This window comes from Palaemon carinicauda, chromosome 21, assembly GCF_036898095.1.
Source record: "Palaemon carinicauda isolate YSFRI2023 chromosome 21, ASM3689809v2, whole genome shotgun sequence".
In the NCBI taxonomy this organism is placed as follows: domain Eukaryota; kingdom Metazoa; phylum Arthropoda; class Malacostraca; order Decapoda; family Palaemonidae; genus Palaemon; species Palaemon carinicauda.
The window spans coordinates 58,450,553-58,473,807 of record NC_090745.1 but is presented as its reverse complement, the minus strand read 5'-3'; the positions used below and the strand labels follow the sequence as shown (position 1 = coordinate 58,473,807).

Below are 23,255 nucleotides of genomic sequence, written 5' to 3'. Positions count from 1 at the left end.
GAGTTATTAGGGACTCTAACTCGTCGGGTGCCTATGTTGACCCTCAAGTGATACGTAGTGAAGCAGAAACCACCTTGTGTTTTCTTTAACTGTTCTTACCTCAGGTGAAATGTCATAGTAGATTACCACATGAGTGCTACATGCCACGTGCATGACGTGTGTTACATAAAGACTAACGTTCCGTAGAACGAATGCCTACTAATACTTGATTCTTCCCTTTCAGACTCAAGAGCACGCCTTTATGACTATGTACATTTTTATCAATGTAAATGTTTTTTACTAATTATTGCATGACATGTATTGATTTACCTGCAATTATATAATAAAATGTCTATTTTATTACTTGTGCGTCTCCCTTGCTCCTTTCTTACTATGAAATATACTAATTCTCATAGTTTTATTACCCTTCATTCTTGGTTAAGGAAAATGCCAGGATTTACTCCGGGCATTTATTTATATAGAGCAAGTAAGTTTCCTTAGCGAATACTTACTCAATTATGAAGATGAGTCAACTCCATGCCCCCCCAGATGCTGAAGCCTTGACGAGGATGGGGGGCTTAGGGATTAGCAGCTGGGCTCTAATGAACAGTGGGAACTACTTCCCATTGGACCTCGGTGCCCAGCTGTCGATTCAACTAAATCAGTCAGCACTTTCTCTTTTACTTTTGATTATTTCTTTTTTTCTCCCATCTCTTCCTTTTGGGCTCGATATTGTTGACGACTTTGGCATGTTCGATTTTACTTTGGATGCCGCTTTGTATTTGGCAGAGTGTGGGATGGAGTGCATTCCATCTCAACCTGTGCCAATTTAGACGCCATCACCCTCTGGCAGACCCCATTGGGTGCAGACCAAGTCTGTTAAGAGTCGGGCTCCAGTGATCCGGTCTTAAGTCACCCATATTTGCGGGTAATGGGTGACGCCAGGCATTGGAGTCGACGGTGGGAGGGGCTAACTACCCCCACTGACCAGTGTACGCCCACCTTAAGAGAGGCAGCCCCTCTCTAATAGAGGACTGGTCCCCGCTGAAGCCTCTTCTCGTGTTGGGCCACATGGGATAGGAGGACTGACATCCTCCGATAAGAGGTGGATAACCCGGCTTGCTTTTCCAAAAAAACCCAACACCTCTGTTGACGACCTGGAAAATACAAACATGGACCTCGGTACAGACAGCTCCAACTCGGGTTCTAACATTGTAACGTTAGAACCTTATTCACGTCATGTGAATAATAAAACGCTAGAGAAGAAGAGAGAGAGAGTGAAAAATGATGACAGTACAGAAAGATATAGAAAAGTAGAAGTATTACCTGGTCACTATGAAGTAGTGAATTATGAAAAATTTTTTATCTTGGAATTTGAAAACGGAAGAAATGAGCGTATAAATGTTTTTAAAGCTAATAGAGAAATAGTTAATTTATGTGGAGGGCAGCCAAAAATTTTACCCCAGGGAAATGGAAGTCTCTTGATAGAGACACTCTCCCCATTACAAGGTGAAAGGTTAAAAACACTTACAAAATTGAATGGTCATAGCGTAAAATGCGTTTCACACCCTACTTTCAACCAGAGTAGAGGTGTGATATATGCTCCAGAATTGTTGGATATAGAGGAGAAAGAAATAGAGGATGAACTGAAAAGTCAAGGAGTAGTTAAAGTAGTCAGAATGAGAAAGAGAGTTGGAGAACAACGTATCCCTCTTGCTACTCTGATTATAACATTTGATCAATGCCGATTACCAAATGTTATAAAAGCTGGTTGGCTATCTTTGAAGGTAAAACCATATATCCCGTCACCATTGCGATGTTATCATTGCCAAATGTATGGCCATTTAAGCCAGAAATGTAAAGAAAAACTAAACAATAAGCCAGCTGTTTGTGCCAACTGTGGAAAAAGTAGTCATGGAGTATGCATAGAAAACCCTAATTGCATACATTGTGGGGAAGCACACCCAGCTACATCTAAAAGCTGTGTAAAGTTTATTTTTGAAAAAGAAATCCAGGCCATTAGGACCATGGAAAGGGTTACTTTTAAAGAGGCTCGTAAAAGAGCTCTTGAAATACAAATAAGACCAGGGCAACCTTTTTCAATGGTTCTGAAGAAAAACTTGTCAAACCACACAGACGAAAATTATATCTCTACTTCTAAGATAAAGAAACAAATGAAAGTAGTTAAAGAGGTTGAAAGTCCCATCGAAAATCTATATCCAGAAATTGTGGAAGAATCAAAACGGACACTTAAAGATCTGAAAATTATTCAAAAGCCAACTACTCCGATTTTAAACAATAGTACAAACCTCTCACAGGCCGTTTCCTTGCCTGATCTGATGGAGGTTGCACTCGAAACCAATTTACCTGGTGAACCCGTAGTGGGGAAGGTGCAAAAACCTGACAGATCACAACCTTTTAATCGAAAAAGAGAGAGACCTCCCTCCCTCTCTCCTCCTACCATAAGAAACATTAAAGTCACGACTTCCAATAAATATGATATCTTGTCTGCTGATGTTTCTGAACAACTAGAAGGTAAATTGAACCAATCAGAAATTCAAGTTGAGGTCCACCATCCTCCTCAACAATTAGATCAAAAGGACACAAAGAAAAAGAGAAACACAAAACCCACTATATCAAGATCCTCTCTAGAGTTACCTCCGGGAAACATTGTTGGATCAACTAGTGCCATTGGGAAGACTTCATCTAAGGTGTCTTCCAAAAAATAAAACATAGTTTTTTCCTCCATTCTGCAATGGAATTGCCAGGGTTTAAGGGCGAAATATGAACAACTTAAGCTCCTCATACGTGAGCACTCCCCTATAACAGTATGTCTACAAGAAAGCAAGCTCGATGCTAATACTCCTTGTCCTCGAGAGTATGTTAGCTATAGGACACCATATGATCAACGAGCAGGGAGCCATGGGGGAAGTCTTATATACATTCGTCGAGATGTTCCCCAAATATCTTTGTCTATCTGTACCCCTCTGCAGGCAGTGGCTGTACAGATTGATATAGGAAGAAAATACACAATCTGTTCTCTTTACTTGCCTCCAAATGATAACATCTCATATGATAATATAGTAGAGGTGATTAAACAACTCCCACAACCCTTTCTCTTACTAGGAGACCTTAATAGTAGACATCCTTTATGGGGTGATGTTTTAGCAAATGCAAGGGGTAATATTATATCGTCAATTTTGGAGAATGAAGATGTCGGACTCCTCAATACAGGAGAGCCCACACATTTTCATGTACAGACAGGTACCTTGTCCTGCATTGACCTATCAGTTGCAAGCTCTAACTGTCTTCTCGATTTTAATTGGAGAACATTAGATGATTGGCATACTAGTGATCATGCACCAATCATTATAAACACCAACAATGGTCCACCTTTACAAAGATCACCTCGATGGAATCTTGATAAGGCGGACTGGAATAGATTTCGGGAGTTAAGTGAAATTGAAGGAAATGCAGAACAGTTTGAAAGTGTTGATGATGCCATAGACTTACTTAATGGAACTCTTCACACAGCAGGAGTGAATTCCATTCCCAAAACAACTGGGATATTCAGACGACGACCAGTCCCCTGGTGGTCGTCAGAACTAACTGCCCTGCACAGAGCCACAAGAAAGTCTTTAACTCGATTGCGCATGCACCGTAATGAGGAGAATTTAGTCATATACAAGAAATGTAGAGCACAGTTCCGCCGTGCCATGAAAGAAGCTAGGCGCCAGTCTTGGATGTCCTTTGTTTCCTCCATTAACAGTAGAACACCAACATCATCTGTGTGGAGGAAAGTAAAAAAGATAGCAGGAAAATTCACCCCAAACCCACCACCAGTGTTAAAGATAAATGGCCAGTATATGACTGGAGCAACCGAAGTTAGTAATGCCCTGGCTGACCATTTCTCAAATGTATCGTGCAAGTGTCAAGCAGCTCCTGGTCACCAGTATAGGAGCAATGAAGAAAAGAAAGTTTTAAACTTCGCAACAAGAAAGCAAGAGTCATACAATTCTCCTTTTACTGAAAGAGAATTTGATTCTGCTCTTGCTACTTGTAACGATACAGCCCCTGGACCCGATGGAATTCCATATGCAATGATTAAACATGTACCTTATAATACAAAGTTATTTATTTTAAGCATTTTTAATAGAATATGGCATGATCATAGTTATCCAAGTGTTTGGGAACTAGCCATTATTTTAGCCTTTTTAAAACCCGGTAAGGACAAGTTTTTAGCAGCAAACTACCGACCTATTGCATTGACATCTTGTTTATGTAAAATCATGGAGAAGATGGTCAATGCAAGACTGATTTGGTACCTTGAAAAGAAGAATATTTTATCACCCATTCAATGTGGATTCAGGAAAATGCACTCAACGACTGATGTGCTGATACAACTTGAGTCCTCCATTTGTGAAGCCTTTGCTTCCAAACAGCACCATGTTACAGTTTTTTTTGATCTCGAAAAGGCATATGATACCACATGGAGATACGGTATACTTAAAAGAATCCATGAGTGCGGATTGAGAGGTGAGCTACCACTATTCATCCAGTCATTTCTTTCACATAGAGTTTTCCAAGTGAGAGTTGGGGAAGCTCTATCAGAGAGTAAGTGCCAGGAAGAAGGAGTTCCTCAGGGGAGTGTGCTGAGTGTAACCCTTTTTGCACTAGCAATTAATGGGATATCCTCAGTCATTCCCCGGGATGTTCTTGCAACATTATTTGTGGATGATCTCTCCATATCATTTGCTGGAGCCAGAATGGCAATGGTTGAGAGAAAAATCCAACTCTCTATTGATAAAATTATCCATTGGGCCGATATGAATGGATTTAAGTTCTCAACAAGTAAAACTACAATTGTCCATTTCTGTCGTATACGGGGAGTACATCCAGACCCGGATATATACATCAAAGGTCAACGGATCCCATGTGCAAGTGAAGCCAAATTTTTAGGGTTGATATTTGATTGTAGGCTTACATGGGTTTCTCACTTAAAAACATTAAAAGCTAAATGTGTTGAAGCTATGAATCTTTTAAAAGTCTTGTCCCATACATCATGGGGGGCAGACCGCAATACAATTTTAAAATTATACAAGGCCTTGATATTTTCCAAAATTAGTTATGGATGCAAAATATACTCCTCAGCAACCCCAAGCCGGTTAAAAATACTAGATTCAATACATCATGCTAGCATTAGATTGTCCACAGGAGCCTTTAGAACATCCCCTATCACAAGTCTCCTTGTTGATGCTGGGGAGTTGCCTCTGGACCTATACCGAATGTCCTCTATTATTCGGTATTGGTTTAGATTGCAAAGACTCCCCAATTCTTCAGCCTTTCAAACTGCAAGCCTTGTAAGGAACTCAACCTACTTTGAGTTGCACCCAAAATCTCCTCAACCTTTTGGGTTTCGGGTTAACCAATTATTAAACAATCTGGATATGATTAGAAATAAGGTGCTTCCATTCAAGGTATCATCAACGCCTCCATGGAAATTACCTGACATATCTTTTTGTAGATACTTTATTGGAGTTAAGAAGAATTTGACTGACTTAGAATCCAGGTCTCTTTTTATGGAACATGTCGAAGAACATAGGGGATCGACTTTTATATATACTGATGGCTCCAAATCTGATGCTGGCGTTGGATTTGGAGTACATAGTAATGATTTTAATTGTAGAGGTGCACTTCCTCTAACAGCTTCCATATTTACTGCCGAACTGTATGGCATATTAACCGCTATTGAAAAAATAGCTTTGGAAAAGGAGGGTAATTTTACAATTTTTAGTGATGCAAGGAGTGTTCTTCAAGCTTTAGAAGTTTTTAATTCTAGTAACCCTCTAGTTTTAAAGATTTTAGAATGGCTTTTTATTATTGGACGGAAAGGTATAACTGTTCGATTTTGTTGGGTTCCAGCACATGTAGGTGTGTCTGGGAATGAGAAGGCAGATTTACTGGCGAAGAATGCGGCATCCGAGTTGCTACCAAGGAGGTATCCCATTCCATGTAACGATTTCCTACCTTACATCAAGAAATTGGTATGTGATAAATGGCAACAGCACTGGGATAGTCAAGATGGCAATAAAATGAGGGAAGTAACAAATATCATATCACCTTGGAGGTATAACATGATTCCCCGAAAATGGGAGACGACTCTTTGTCGTCTCCGTATTGGTCACACACGGTTGACACACGAGTTTCTGCTGAAGGGCCAACACCAACCGTATTGCGAGGACTGCTTAGTACCTTTAACAGTGAGGCATTTGTTGACCGAATGCCCTAATTTTACTAACTTAAGAAATAGATATCTGTTTGAGGCTCGAGGTGAGGATGGCAGGTTTATCCTTGCCAAGATTCTTGGACATGATGTGTCTTACTATGCGAGCGGAATTTTTAGATTTATTTCAGAAGCAGGTCTTCTGAAAACTATTTAACTATTGTAATGACTTCTTAATTTTTATGGTTTTAATTGAATTTGCTTTTAATTTTCATATACAGTAAATGGTATCGGCGTCAATGACCTTAGATGTCAGGATGCCAGAAAACTTTCAATCAATCAATCAATCAATCAACTCCATGCACGAAGTGTACAACCACCACTTCTTCAAGTTTGTTTCGACGCGAATACCAAATCGCTCTGACTTATCTTATGGATCTCATTGTTCCTTCAACCTATATGAATAGCCTTACCATGACCACTTTGATCTCAGCATAGCCCGTGGGGACTTCCATGCCAGGGGGGCAGGAAGGCAACTGCCTCACGGTAGCTCTAGTATAGACCACTATGCTCTCGGCTCAATGTTTTAGCACTCACTTATAAAGGGGAAAAAGTCTACCACGATACACTAATTCTCTGGTACTCTTCCATCAGGACGCCATGGCTTGAGCCCTAAAAACGGATTTTGAGCGAAGCGAAAAATCTATTTTTGGGTGAGATAGCCATGGCGTCCTGATGGACCCACCCTGTCTGTTATCAGGTCCCGCCCTGCGCCGCTGTATCATGGTGATGAGCGAGCTCCAGACTTTCGGAATGAGGACAGACGTGACGTCATCAAAAGCAATGGCGTCCGTCTGTTTACATCGCGAGTACCGATATCGCCACGTCTAGATTGGCTGCGGCTCAGCTCCCAGCCACTCCCTGTCCGCCATATTGAAGCGTTAACTCTATATGGGGTGCAGATAGCTATGTGGCACGTTTATACATGCGTGTCCCCTGTTGATACACGATGTCTTAAGGGGAAACCCTTAGGATACTCGCTCCAGAAGTTAGAATTCTGTGATAACCTGTGGTTTAATTCTCTGGGAAAATCCTAGTAGTGATTACCCAAGGAAGCTACCAAAAAGGATCCTTCCATCAGGACGCCATGGCTATCTCACCCAAAAATAGATTTTTCGCTTCGCTCAAAATCCGTTTTAGTAACGTTATCCCCGTTTATCATCTCGTATCGTTTTATTAATTCAATCGGAGATAGAATATCTCCTAGAATTACTATCATAATTCGATACTCGTCTCTTTTAGAGATATAAGGATAAACCCTTCCTTCCCTCTTGAGTGCCGCCATTAGGCGGCAACCCTATTTTTTGTCTTGTCATAGAGTAGTGTACTCCGGCTTGAACTGAAGTAGTGTTTCTATCCATCATCTTTGCCGGTGAGTATCCCAGCTTTGAAATACGACAGTAACTCAGAGTATTCAGTCTTGTCAGCAACTCTACCGATGGGGGATTAGTCATTCCCCTGCCGGTTACACAGTTGCCGGCATAGGAAACCCGGCATCCCTAGCCCACAACCGAAAGTGGTAGTACAGTTGCCGCCACCTTCTCCCTTGTGGACTAAAAGACATGTCTTATATCCAGCACTGTCTTAGGCTAAGGAATCTTCATTCCTCTGCCGCCCAAGATGGCACCGGTATAGGAAACTATGTTTCCGTGATTTTCAGCCGACAGTAGGAGGCATACCTGCCGCCTTCTTTCTATGCATAATATAAGGCCCTTTCCCTTCCCCTTCTCCGTCACAACCCCTGTTGCCGGTATTCTACAATCTCCCCGCTTGCCGGGGTGATTACGATGCCGGCCGGGCTCCTACAAAGGCGGCTAGATTGCCGCTTCGACCTTCCCCCTAACGAAGGCAAGGCTTCGGGAAAGGTTGTGCCCGCAATGACGGCTGTCGGTGGGAGACCCTTTACAACTTTGAGTATTCTTCAGTCCTCTCTTGGACTACCATCCACAAACCCTGTAACCGGCAATGCAGCCAGCAACAGATATTGTGGCTGGATGGAAGCTAGAATTAATACATTCTCTCCCCTTCCATTTGAATCCTCATTCTGGAAAGAAGACAGTAGAGACAGTAGTCCCTACAACCATAATTGGTATACTAAACTATCATAATACGGTAGTCCTTCTCTCCATTCTCTCTCTCTCTCTCTCTCTCTCTCTCTCTGTTGGCTAGTGCCGTCAGGTACTAGCCTAGTCCGGTAGTATACCGGCAGAACTACAGTATAAGACTATACAGTAGCCAGTATTCCTACAGTATAGCATATACAGCAGTTAGAAAACTACAGTATATAACATACAGTAGTATGATTTTCCTACATACTCTGTGTATCCTTTCACAGTCCATTGTTGAGACTGGTAAGCAAATGTTGAGGTGAAGTATTCCTTCAACATTCTGATGTATCCTAGATCATCAGAACACAAAATCTATACCCTCCAGTATTAATATTTCACTTGTGGGGGAGTTAGAGCTAGTATACATTGACTCCAGCTCTATGTACCAAAGCTATTCTACCATATACAGTATATCCTTAATAAGGAAATTTTAGAATATTAATATTGAGGGAGGTCACAGCAATTGCCTGGACAGGAAACACAGATATGTGTCTTTCCTATTTCCTTTCTAGCTTACTATCCTAAGCTATAATTATAATAGTAAGAATTACTATTAATACATGTGAATTTATTTATCAGTATGATAAATTACCCCATACTCATTTCACTATTTCCTTCCTTACAGGAGGAGGGCAAGGTGAAGTGTGCAGTTCTGTTTTGCAACCACAAAAGTAAGGCCTTTTGTGGCCACAAGATGTGCAGGTCTCATGCCCCATGCTGCATTGTGTTTGGATCCCTGAGGTACTGGAACCCGTATTTTTAGCATATATTTTTTCAATAATATAAACAACCTAGTACTAATTCACCCTTTTCTCCCTTACAGGAGGAGCCGATGGCGAAGTGTACGGTGGTGTTCTGCAACCACAAGAGTAAGAACTTTTGTGGGCATACGATGTACAAACCTTATGCCCCTGCCGCATCGTATCTGGATCCCTGAGGTTCTGGGACCCGAAAGATCACTCCAATCCCTTGACCTTGCTGACCAACGACTTTGTAAAAGATATCCCTGACACTACGGAGTCAAGGGATACAGCAAGGGAAACCCAACAAAGGTGAGTATGAGGCTTCCAGAAGAACTTTCAGTGACCTTACCTACCTAACAAATCTTTGGAGTACCTACTGTTCCTTAAGGCTCAGTCGAATGCGTTTGTGCCTCAGGCACAGGTCCAGCCTCCCTCTATCCAACAGACGGTGGACACGGATATCAATAGGCACTGCAAGGCTTGGACATCCACCAAGATCGGATGTCAGAGGCGTCCATTGACACCAGACAGGACCTACTGCAAGAAGGCCCTGAATAAGGAGTGGTTCAACCACCCACGGAGGAAGAAGGATCCGTTTCGACGATGACTGAGGTACCTCAGCTCACTGTGCCGGCATATTAACTTATACCGTCAACCTTTTCAACCACAACTCCCCAACTGGTTAGACAGTTCAGCAGGAGCGAAACACTCCTAGAGTCGATCCAGCAGATGCTGACACTGTTCTGGAAGGAACGAGAGGAGAATAAGCAAGATTTCAAAGAGAGGAAAAGAGAGGTACAGGGAAGGAAACGCCCTGGTGCTTCCAGGGGCTCCGCTAAGCCCCTTAAAATATCTGACCTCCCTCACTGTTCCAATCCAACCCCTGGGGTTAGACGGAACACATGCCCAGCTTGAATAGGAAGCTTTATATCTCCTAGAAGTTGGGGCCCAATCCCCTCGAAGAGCTTCAATTCTGGCCCAGCTTTCAACGTACCCAGATTTCTTTTGAAACTACGAGCTGAACTATACCGAAGGAAGTCATTGCCCCCGAACATGACAAGGCCCAAGCCATCCCTACCAAGACCTAGAAAGGGGCCGGATATAATAACTCCAAAGTCTCAGCTTTGGACAAGAAGCATCCAACTGTCATTGCTCCTTCCTCATGTGCCTTTCCCCCTTTCGGGGAAAGCCCTAGACTGTGTCAGGAGAACAGTCGAAGAGGGCAAACCCTGCCCAATCCTAGAGAAAGGCAAACCATTATCTCTAGCTATGCCCACGGGCGAGGAGAAGTGGAACGAAGTACATCTAACCTTCTCCGTCTCGAAGTTGGATCCGGAGATAGCAGGTCAGCAGTTTAACGAGAACCTTCCAAAGTTGCCAAACCATCCTTTGAGAAGGGAACAGGCGACGAAAGATAAGCTTGCCGCCTCCCTGTCTCATCGGAACTGCTTAAGAAATGTGTGCAGGCCTTTAGTAATGACCCACCCTTGTGATGGATTTGTAGGTTTTTCTCAGGTCAAAAAAGGACCGGTAGAGACCATGTGTTTGCCACAACAACGGTGAAACACTAACCCAGAAAACTGATTTCATCATGTATCTAGATGGTCTCTCGTTGGCTGGTAGCCAGTCACCTGTATTTAAATCCAGGCTTTGAAAGGCATTTGACCACCTTTCGGCCCTACAAGGTAAGGGCCCAAAAAAAGAGGATCCCCCGGAAATCCCCCAAGGGTGGAGGAGGACGCAGTCACAGAAATATGTCCTCAGGAACCTCTAAACAATGTGAGGTTCCAGGTAGGAGGCAGACTTTCCACTTTCGGGATCGTTGGACCTTCAATCCCTGGGTCCACAGCCAAATTACGAATGGAGTTGGTTGGAAATGGAACGAAATCCACCCCACCTTTCCAAAATTCTTCCAACACTCCCCCCCCCCCCACCCCTTATTGGAACAATATGTCTCAGAACTCTTGAATAAGAAGGTAATGAGGAAAGTGAAGTCCATCAAAATTCCAGGGAAGGCTGTTTTATGTTCCCAAGAAGGACTCGGACAGACCCAGAGTCATTCTAGACTTCTCTCTACTCAACAAGTTCATCGAGAACGACAGTTCCAGATACTTACAGTGCAACACATAAGGACCCTTTTACCAAAAAAGGGGTTTATATAGTCTCAATAGACCTGGCAGATACTTACTGGCACCTACCAGGCAGTCGCCCCCTCTCCTCCTACCTAGGATTTAGGCTACAGAAGACAATATTGGTTTTCACAGCCATGCCCTTTGGACTAAATATAGCCGCATAGGTATTCACAAAACCGACGGACACGAACGTCCAGCACCTATGCTCCGAAGGAGTATAGGTAGTAGCCTACCTGGACGATTGGCAGGTGCAGGCAGCATCCAAGACTACTTGTCTGCAAGCAGCTGGAAAGGTGATCCAGTTCCTGGAACACCGGGGCCCCAAAACCAGTCGCTAGAAGTCTCGCTTTTCTCCAACTCACAAGTTTCAATGGTTGAGAATCCATGGGAACTTGCAGTCACAACACCTCTCCATTCTATTAAAGAAGAGGAGAGAAATAGCAGCTTCTGTCAGGAGACTAATCCAACAAGAGGATATCAAAATGCCAACAGGAAAGAGCATTGGGCTCTCTACGGTTCGCAGGAGTCTGGAGAAGATACGCATCAAACGCTCGAAGAGATCGATAAGGTTGACCCCGACCCGATTGTGCATGCTATTGAGGCCGTCGTCAATGAATAAGAGCCTAGCACAGACAATTTTCTTGCAACCACCACAAAGATGGCGATACACAAGGAAGCCTCCCTGAAAGAACAGGGAGGTTATCCGTATGAAAAGAAAGGGCAAGAAATTGATCATTCCAGTTCAAAAACTTTCACATCTACATCTTGGAGGCTATGACAGTCCTCCTGACGTTGAGAAGACTATCCCCTCGTAGAACAGTCCACTTCAGACTGGCTCTCAACAACGAGGTGATAGTGATATGTCTAATCAACAAAGCTCGAGTTCACCTCACATCAACCATGTGATGTTAGCCATCTTCTGCCTGGCAAGGAAGAGTAGATGGCATTATAGAGCAGTTCACCTTCAAGGGTTCCGTGATGTGGCGGCGGATGCTCTATTCGGGCGAAAGTCGATAGAGACGGAATGGTCTCTATACGCAGACTCATTCTCCTTTATTCTCGATAAAAGTTCCGGAACGGCAGATCGGCCTCTTCGCAACGACCGACAACAAGAACTAGTAGCCCCTTACGGGAACCGTAAGCAGAAGCAATAGACGTCATGTCTTTCGACTGGAACGGATGGAATCGAATGTATCTGCTTCCACCAACCAATCTCCTGCTAAAAGTCCTCGACAAGCTAGTATCCTGCAAAGGACAGCTCCTGTAGTGGCCCCCATATGGCCCATAAACAATTGGTTTCTTCTAGTTCTAGAATTGAAACTGTAGCTGTTTCTTCTGCCGTACCCAGCTTTATCAAAACTGGTGCAGAAGTCAGCTGTTACATTTCATCCCCGAGAACCAACAACCTGCATTTCAGGATTTTTTCGCCCTAACAGCAAACAAAAGTTCGGGATCTCGAAGAATGTGACCGACTTCATTGTAGAGTACAAGTCAAGTCCAACCAGGAGACAATGTGAATTGTCTTGGAAGAAAGGGGCACCTCTTGTGAAAACAAGGGGACCAACAGAAATTTCAACAGGTTTCTGTCTCTCTTTCTTCTTTGACCTACTTGAACGAGGCCAGACTTCCACCAAGATAACCACGTGTAAGTCGGCCTTGACTAGACCTCTTATATACGCCTTTGAGACGGACCTCATAAGCGAAACCTTTTTTAACGTACCAAAGCATACACTAGGACCCAAACCGACAACCCCTCTAAAGCCCATTACATGGTCGTTGTTCAAAGTCTTACACTATGCTTCGAACCTAAACAATGAGGATTGTACTCTAAAGGAGCCTACACAGAAAGTCAATTTTCTGTTCGCAATAGCCTCAGGGGCTAGAGTTAATGAAATATTGGCCCTATCAAGGATGTAGGCCATATTCAGTTCACAGAAGAGGGAGAACTGAATCCTTTCCCGATCCTACTTTTCTCGCCAAAAACGGGCTGCCCACCAAAAGGTGAGGTCCTTGGAGAATCTGCCAACTGAAGGAAGATGTCTCCTTATGCTCATTAGGGTGTTTTAAGGTCTATCTTCGTAGAACTTCAGATTTCAAGGAAGGACAGCTCTTCCGAGGCGATACCTCAGGATCAAAATCTATCCATAAAACAACTGAGAGCAATGCTCACCTACTTATTCGCAGAGCGGATCTTGACAGCTCACCCGCAGTTCATGGTCTTAAGAAAATTGCTTCTTCACGGAACTTCTTCCAACACTATTCGAAGCAAGTACATGAGATAAGTCATGTTGTGGTGGCGGCGGGTAGTTCTAGAGAACCCGTCATCTAAGCCTGTGACAAACATTGAACTGCTTCTGGACTTTCCAGTGCATCGGGTGCATGGGTACATTTAGCCTCAAGTACAAATCACAACTATGATTAACACACTGTTCCACATAGGTGCATATCTGACCAATAACACCAGTGCAGAGTGAACGTTGCGTCACTGTGTTCATGCATTTCCAAAATCTGTACAAATCAGTCAGATTTGGTTTCACATATCTATTGAGTGGCATCATTTCGATGAAATTACATATTTTTCCGACAGGTGAAAATATGGACCCTGATGTGTTTTCAATGCCAGATCAGATTCATACCTAATTGTAACTACAATTGATAATTTAGCTACAAGGTAAAATACTAAACGTATTTGCGTCTTATTGCTGCTATCTCAGTTACAGACGAATAAAGTATACTAGAGTTTTAATTAAACCCTAGAAGGGCCCAACTTGAAATCAGAAGACAGATTTCCAAGGGATAAAGGGTAATCTCTAAGATTTACCGTCCGTCCCGATAGAGATACAAACTTTGAATCCTTATAGTCGAAGTCGACATTTTCCCTGCAGGGGGCAGGAAGCCCTACGCTAGTTCCAAGTTTAGTGGATATGACAAATTACGGTAATGTCATATTTAAAGGTCTAGGAGACCATATAAGGAACTCATTCAAAGTAAAGGCACTTATACAAACCCACAGATATAGTACTTTCAAGTAATTCTCTGGTAAACTTCCATCAGGAAGACATTGCTGAGCCTAAAAAACGGATTTTGAGCAAAGTGAAAAATCTATTTTTGAGTTATATGGCCATGTCGTCCTGATGGACCCTCCCTCCTTTCTAAAAAGGAGTATACATCTATGTAACAAAGTCCCCAACCGAAACTACTCTATCTGCGACTATCCATGCTTAATTGCAACAAGGAATAGTTTGCCGGGGTAGTACAGGGAGGGGATACACCGGGTAACCTTGATAACAGCTCCCGTTCAATTTCGCCACTCTTCCCCCTCAAAGCGAAAACTATATTCGCGGTGAAGATTGCTATGTGTCATATCAAGAAATACGTCCCGATATTATGCGATATCCTTAAGAGTTATATTAAGGATACTCGCGCCAGGAGTTAGAATTCTGGAGACCTGTCGTCAATTCTCAGGGAGTATCACTGTAGCCAAATATACCTTAGAAAGCTGCCTAAAGGAACCTTCTATCAGGACGACATGGCCATATCACCCAAAAATAGATTTTTTGCCTTGCCCAAAATCCGTTAATTGTCCCAGAGTTAACTTCATGCTCCCACTCTCCCCCACTAGCCTGTCCCCTTGCACATTAACAGATCCAGATTCCACAAAGGAATAAGACAAGTAGAGGCTTTGAGTGTTATTAAGGAAAAGCATCCAGTTACACAGAAACCTCTGATCAAGATGGGAGCAAGTAGGAAGGGACCATTGATTCCGCTAAACAAGTGCAGTAGGCCTTGTGAGGTAAAACTGAAGACCGCCATTCTCAGGTCACAGGCGTCCAGGATAAAAAATCTTGTGAGTTCAATTAGGCCTAATGGCCATTCCCCCTTTAGATAAGCTTCTATTTGTCTCATAAGTTAAGTTTAGGTAACATTATTGTATTACACTTCTCGGGCTGCATGCATGGAAATTAATGTACTTTTACTTTTTTGTGTTGGTAATTGCTCGAGGTCACTGACCACATGTTGGGACCTTACAGTAGCGTACCTCATAAGTTATTTATCATAAGATTTTGATTTTATTTATTCCATTCGAGGGTTAATCCCACGTGTTCATTCAGTTTATCAATTTCAGTGTTTTGTGTTGTAAATTGTGGTTAATATTTCATTTATCAATTTTGCCATTTGAATAAATCATTATTGAGTTACTCTGATTCTCTTCTTTACTGTAATAAATTATTTAGAATAGATTATAAACATTGGTATCTTTAACCCTATTATTTGAATTATACCAATCTACAGTATAGTACGGGTTAGATGCACCTGAGATGTTGAGAGTAACCCACTGTAGGTATAGGTAAGTTGGTATAAGCGAGTGTACGCTTCTTTAACTTAGTGCTTTGAAGGTGAAGATCCCCATTTAACTTGACTTAAATACATCACTGCTCCCATCCATTGCCATTGTCTCAATAATTACTTAATGTAAGATTCCTGTCCAGCATCTCACTGGGGTCCCTGGGAAGGAGCTAAAACAGAGCCTAAGAGTGTAAATGACCTTAAACCTGACAAAACTAGAGTAGGCCTTCAAATTACTTTTATTTCACGGTTGGAGTTTTCAGGCCTCTGAACAGAGTGCAATTTCTTTTTTTTTTTGCATTTATGAGTGAAGGATCATGAACTACGTCATCAAAGTTATTAACAGGGTGTTTGTACCTTGAGTGATAGCGCTCCTTTTCCTCCCCTGCTGATCTTGGCCTTGACATAGGGAGACTTTCCCGTAACAACAAGTTCCGACTCAACAATTACATAAAAACATATTTCTTCACAGCCATCAACCTCAATTTTTGAATCAAATAACTACCTTATTATTAAGGTGTGGTACTGAAGGATATTTCATATTTACTAAAAGAAACAATAATTACTTGAACTATCATTTTCCAATTAGCATACTCATTTCAATAGTTTTATTTGAAATGTTTTTCTCATATTCTATTTACTTGCACTGTTGAGTTGAATTGCATAATGTTAACCAGAGTTTCATTCATGTAGCCCATGCACGATATTTTATAGTTTTTAGCTCTGTGGTGCTTGATTATAAAGCTTAGGAAATTATTTATTACGGCTCAGTCAGTGAGTATTCACGAGAGAGAGAGAGAGAGAGAGAGAGAGAGAGAGAGAGAGAGAGAGAGAGAGAGAGAGAGAGAGAGAGAGAGAGAGAGAGAGAGAGTGAGTGAGAGAGAGCGTATGTAGTAGTTCATTGGCTACTTTCCTCTTGGTGAGAATAGAAGAGACTTTAGCTATGGAAAGCAGCTCTTCTAGGAGAGACACTCCAAAATCAAATCAAACCATTGTTTTCTAGTCTTGGATAGTGCTATAGCCTCTGTTCCATGGTCTTCCACTGTCTTTGGGTAGAGTTCTCTTGCTTGAGGTTACACTTGGGTACACTATTCTACCTTATTTCTCTTCCTCTTGTTATTTTGAAATTTTTATAATTTATATACGAGATCTATTTTAATGTAATTATTCTTAAACATCTCTTATAGTTTATTCCCTTATTTCCTTTCTTCACTTGGCTATTTTCCCTGTTGGAGCCCCTGGGCTTATAGCATCCTGCTTTTCCATCTAGGGTTGTAGCTTAGCAAGTAATGATAATAATAATATAGAGTGAAAGGGTTTGTGTTTAATGGCAGAATAAATAACAAATTTAAAGTAATTTCCATTTTTCATAATGATACAAACCTTGAGCCTTTTATACAAATTTGGCCCGCCATTGCCTGTCCCCTTACAAACCCTGCATGCAATCAAAAGTGGCGAGGCAACACAGGTGTGTGTGGGTAGTTATACCTCATTAAAAGACTTCCAGCATCCCCGAAAGTGTATTTCATAATAAAGACCTCAAAGTGTGTATCATTAGGTAAAATACAACTTACCTTAAATTTGTCATTTTATAGTGTAACTGCTGGGTTTTCTTTCGGTTGCATTTGGCACTGAATGGCCTCACAGGCCCCAGTGAAACCAATATTCTATAACTTCAATTCAGATACCCTGTAGTATACTATCTGGTTTCATAATAATCAAGAAAAATACTGTAATGCTACAGTTTCTAAAAGATAAAATTAGTAGAGCCGTCTGTGTATTGTATACTATAGTGTACAGTATGAATATAAAGAACTGTACATGAAATGCCTTTTTCTCAGCTTCTTGTTTAGTTACTGTACTTCACACTTGAAGGATTTTGCAAATCACTAGGAAGCTACAGTGAGTAAAGTTTGTTCAAGTAACATAAACTGACCATGTTGATACCACTGGGGCCTTTTCTGATTGCTCACTTTGCCCTTGAAGGCTTTGTGCAAGCACAACCTTGTAAAGTGTTCAGCCTTCCTTAAGCAGGCTATACACACAAGGGACCGGCGGGTTGATTTTACCGATATTGGCATGAACCGGCATACCCTTATCGTGTATTGGGGTTAAGAATGACAAACCTAGCGAGACTAGGCTGTCTTTTCATCCTTTCAGCATGTTCAACCAGACAGGCCAGTCTCGCCAAGACTAGCAATATCCCTCGCCAGTCTGTTGTGTGTGTGTGGGAATGGACTAGCATGGCGACTGGGTTAACTCGACTATTTTGACACGTACAATATTATTATATGACCATACTTCATCCCTCAATGCTTTTTTATCACATAATGATAAACTGGTTGTATTTCACAATCTTTTGACTTATTGTTGTATTGAAACAATTTTGGCTTTCTCATTGTTATATTATAGGACACCCTCTTTCTCTCTTTTCCTATACTATGTTGTAGTTTCCTACAGTAAAGTCAAAAGGTTAATGAGGGTACTAAATCTGTACAGGAGACGGTGGGAGGAAATAGAGAACTTAGGAGGCGTAATCTAATTGTAGAATTAACGAAGCTTTTAATACAACCCTAATAGAACCTATCTCACAAGGTGCGACCCACAAAATCAAACATCATGTTATAGAGATACTTCTAAAATCTACTTCGAATTTTTTCTTCAAATAGACATGTATGCATCGAACACTTTATGTCCTTCAGTTTGTTAACAATTTCACCTAATGAAGATGATTTTTGTCCATGTAAACAAGCACAGAATGTATCTCATGATATTGTTACCGTTCTTAAAATATGATATTTTAATTGTTCATTACTTCTCTTTTAGTTTATTTAATTTCTTATTTTCTTTCCTCACTAGGCTACTTTTCCTGTTGAAGCCATTGGGCTAATAGTATCTTGCTTTTCCGACTAGGGTTGTAGCTTAGCTAGTTAAATATGATTTTTTTGATTTTTTTAAAATACTAACTATACTTTGATAATCTGAGTTTAGTTAAATCGAATTGATGAACCAGAACAATATTTTATCCACTCAATAGAGAAAAAGGATTATAACAGTAATACTAATAATAATGATAATAACAGTATCTCAACCAATGGATTTTTCTCCTATGAAAATCTTATTGTTTTTGCTGGCAGATTGTCTTGTCCTCTGTTTTTATCCGTTGTCATTAATTTTAGTGTTTAACCTATTTCCTTTATGCTATACAGTAATAACTCTATTTTCCAACTTGTTATTTTCTTCATTTTACCATTACACAATATGAGGAAAGAGGAAAATAATGGAATATTCAGAGTAAATTGCAAAGCTAAATATAAATCTCTATGGAAAATGTATGAGAATAAGTGTTATGAATACTCTTTATTGGATAAAAGGGATAGATAGATAGATAGATGATAAATTAATTAGCAGCTGATAATTCTGTTTTTGTAACCTATGTATATTTGTGCCACTTTTTCTCTCCTTTTCAAATGTCTATAAATTAATAGGAAAATAAAGTCGCCTAAATTAAAAGTGTAGTAGTGCTTCATCATGAGATAATCCTCCAGAAAGATAAACTAATCTATTCAATATATTTCTCCCATGAGACATTTGGAGTCTTGGATTAAGAGGGATAAATGAAAAGGTAGTCTTATAATGACATTCAAGAGAAGTAAGTGCATTAGCACTGTAGCAGATAAAGGTTTAATCACCACCATGTAGAAACCGATAAGGAGTGCCTATCACGTTCCTTCATATTTAGTCATATTTCATAGATTTATGTGGAATAAAAAAAAATAAAGTAAAAAGTACCAAATTTTTGCATTTTCAAAATTAGTTGTACCAGTTATACTAATTTAGATACCCTGTAATGTATCAAATTTGGTACATAAGTCCTAAAAATGTAACCATGTAATCATCTTGAAATGAGCAGGTAATCCAGTAGCATGTGTGGGCATTTTTCACTGGACAGGGGCGCCGGTCCAGTCCAAACCATACTGCCAATCCTCTGCATGTATGGTCGGCTTTAAAGACTTACCTTCATCAGCTTTGCCTGTCGTGAAGAGGACACTCATGCAAAGAGGAGTCTCCCTAGGATGATTGTCAGGTGTGACCATCCTCTCAGTGGAAACAGTTCCACTAAAGGAGGAAGAAATCGAAAATGGATTCTTCTTCCTCGAGCTCTGCCTCATAAGACAAGAAACCCAAACTTTATTCTTCTGCAGGACCCCCCCCCCCTCCTGCCACTGCTTGTTCAGTCTCCTCTGGAGGACGAACGAGTAGAGTGATGTGCGTTTGATCCCTGGACGACTTTCAGGTCCTAAAGACCTTGTTGTTACCCCTGGAGATGCAGTGGAGTCTTCCCCCATGAAAAATCCTTTCTTGTTGCTCTTCGTGAGTAGCAGCCATCCTTGGGACTTTCGGCATCCCCCTCGAAGGATTGGCTCCTGGAGGTGTTGAAGAGTGGCACATAGCAGGAGCCTCCATCTGCTCCTGTCGGGATCAGCTTGGGCCCTTCCTCTTCCCATGCTGAGAGAGAAGAGTCCCTTCTCTCCGGCCTTGTGCCCCAAGCCTCTTCCTCTGCAGTTCCTCCTGGCCTAGAGGTCATGCAGTTTGTACCTCTTGAGGATAACACCTTTGTTAGTGTACCCCCTGTGGTGAGTGTGCGCGCTGAGCTTGCTCAGCGAAGAGAGCGTGCTCCCTTAAAACACTGGTGGCTGTTCTTATTTGAGAGAATACCTCCTTGAGGTGTTTGTAAGTGTACTCGCGTTTTGTGTCCAGCGTGCTCAAGGTATTTTGAGCGAACAGGCATGTACTCACGCCCTCCCCCTGTAGCTCAGTGGGCTCCTCATTATACCACCTTGGCATACTGTATAAGATCGCAGCAAGCCACACTTGTTTACCGACAGCAAAACTTGGGTACCAACTACTGCAGGGTAATTTTCTGTTGAGGTGGGGAGGTCTATTACCATCTCCCAGCCCCCCTCTCAACCTAAACCTTGTGCGTGTCATGCATAGCTACCCCACCCTATGTGGTCAGTTTACAGGTATACTTTTGCAGCTCCTTTCACACGAACAACACACGAATTCCCCTACCCTTGCACATACTTGTGTCAAGTCTCACCCACAAGTAGTGTTCACTCGCAAGCAAGATAGCCACGCACAAAAGTACGTGGACACTCCTTCAGGATGCGCTGAAATGCCTACCCTTTGGGATCATGACTTTGCATGGATTTGGGATACAGGTATTGTCAAAGAAGCATTATCCACTTGAGCTGCTCTAGCTGCGACTTGGCTTCATCAGTTCAATCCTATGAGCCTGTTTCTATTCCTTTGACAACAAGGGTGTCTTTAGGGAACACTAGAGCTCCCTTTGATCCTAGGCTATAGAGCACATTGTCATTCTTGCATGCTCCCCCTGTTCCTTCGGTACCCGCACCTTAGCCTAGTGTTCCAGCATCGTCAATTCCGTCACACCAGCTCCCTCACAAACCCCATATGCGTACATTTCCAAGTACCGGAAATACCTGGAAAAAAGAGCTGCCAGGGCAAGGCATTCTAATCCTGCCCCGTTCTGGGAAAGGCTCACCCTCGTCCTAGTCAAACATCAACCATGACAACAGGAACTGAGGTAGGTCACTCCATCTCTAGGAGATATCTTTTATCCTAGGACTAGTAGGGGATCACAATATTCAAGAGAGATCTCATTTGTGGAGTCTTATAGACTCTTTCCTGTTGAGGAGGACCACTCAGCCTCTCCCTTTGCTCCCCGAAGATTTTCTTCTACCTCCCTAGAGGTCTCCTGGCTCTCACAGTCCCCCTGGAATTTCCCAACCATGTGAAGTTCTCTAGCTTCCAGGAACTCCTCCAAAGGAGGCACATAGCATCCTTGCCTTCTTCACAGACAGTCCCACTGTCAGAAGGATACGAACTCACTCCCAAAGAATTTGCCCTCAAAAGTAGTCGACGACATAACTTTTCAGCTACTACTCGCAGGAAATCTCCTCCCAGACCTTGTTCCCCTACTGAGAATCACAATAACAATTATAATCCACCGCCTGGATTAGCGAGGTATGAGCCAGAAGGTGGCTGTATTACATGACAGTGATTCTGATTGTTCAGAAGGTACACTGCCAGCACTCAAGCTCCTTCCACCAAGCAGGGTGAGTCGTAATCAGCCTTTCTTCAGGTCCTGTCCTGCATTTACACAGTCAACGGCCTTGGTGGTGAACCCTCCTATTGCACAACCAAAGGGCGAGACCCAACCTTTGATCTACCCATTTGTTTCTGTCAGGAGGTTGGATGCTACCTCACACCTTTTTATGGTCTGAACACCAGCTCATGCTGAATCTATCTCTTACTTTAAGAACTACAGATTTGCATAGTTAGGAAAAATACAAAAGTCATTATCCTGTAGGTCTTTATCAATGTTTTAATAAATATAACCATTTTGGGTGATCTTTGATTTCATAGTGAAACCAGCTTTATTCATGTTTGATTTTAATACTGATATTGTGATGTAACATTGGTGATAGAATTTTGATAACAGTGGGTAAAACCTTTTTCATTGGGAGGTTTCTGATATGGTACCCTCTGAAAATATTAGTTTGAAAACTTCAGTGACTTTGATCACAGTAGTAATTTTAGGAGATATTTTTGTAAGAAGGACTAATTGATTAAATTTTCTCTTGCAGTTGATAAAAGAATGTGATGACGTTGGGAATGTTACACCGGTGAAGTGCAGATACATGAAAGAATGGGTTGATTCACAGTGGTAATGAAGGCTTTCATAGCTTCATTTTCATGTAATGGCTTGAGAAGAAAATTCTGATCCTCAAAGGATAAGAGTCAGTAGGTTTCTCTATGGTTGGTGTTAAGGTATGGTAAGTAACTCTTACAACAATAATTAAGGAGTCCCACTTGAAACCATTTCTAAAACTATATTCTTGAAACTGAGTGAAAATAAAATTCTTGCTTGTTTTGATCTCTTTTTTTTTTTTTGTCAAACCTTGAGCATTATTGTAAGAATTGAGTCAATTGAGTTATGTTAGAAAAATTGAAGGAGAAATGGACACTGATAGATGTAGGCTTTGTAGTAAATTCTTTGTTACTGTTAAAAGACGGTTATTGAACTATAATGGAATGTAGAAAAACATTGTTATTTTTATTCAAATATCAGAGGACAAAGTTATACATTTTAAGTAAGCCTATTGGTTCGGTTGGGTTGATAAATAATAGAAATGCTCCCCTTTATAAAAAGAATAGCCCTATACAAAGGTATCTTGTATACAGTATACCTAGATTTATGTAACACCGTACTGTAGTTTACATTATCTCTTCTCATTGATTGTGTAATTGTTTAGGCATTACTTTTGGAATGTAGTATCATATGACATTTTTTCTCTCTTCACTTAAAATTCAAATATCTGACAAAGAAAAATTGCCTCTCGGTAAGGTGGATGGCATCGGTGAGGTGGATGGCACGATCAAATTAAAAATTGTCAGCGTAAACAAAAACCATAGCTAAGCAGAAAGAGTTCTATTCCAAGAAGCTGGGCACTACATTCGTCGGTATGTCTAGAAGTTTGGAAATGGATGAGTCGCCCATACATATGGAAGTTTGCTCCTTCACTGGGCATTTTTGGCATGTTTGCAACTTTACCTACTATATGAAAAACGTTGT

The 23,255-nt window shown here is 41.5% G+C and overlaps 1 protein-coding gene across 3 annotated transcripts in view; it reads left to right on the top strand.

The window, feature by feature from the left end:
• Polr3F (RNA polymerase III subunit F) overlaps positions 1–22,556 on the top strand; it is a 718,140-nt gene extending 695,584 nt beyond the window's left edge. For all 3 annotated transcript variants that reach the window (XM_068345021.1, XM_068345020.1, XM_068345019.1), the window contains one exon: positions 22,267–22,556. In XM_068345021.1, the coding sequence (XP_068201122.1) occupies positions 22,267–22,350 (84 nt within the window). In that variant the 3' untranslated portion in view covers positions 22,351–22,556. The remainder of the gene's footprint in view (positions 1–22,266) is intronic.
• Positions 22,557–23,255: the final 699 nt, after the last annotated feature.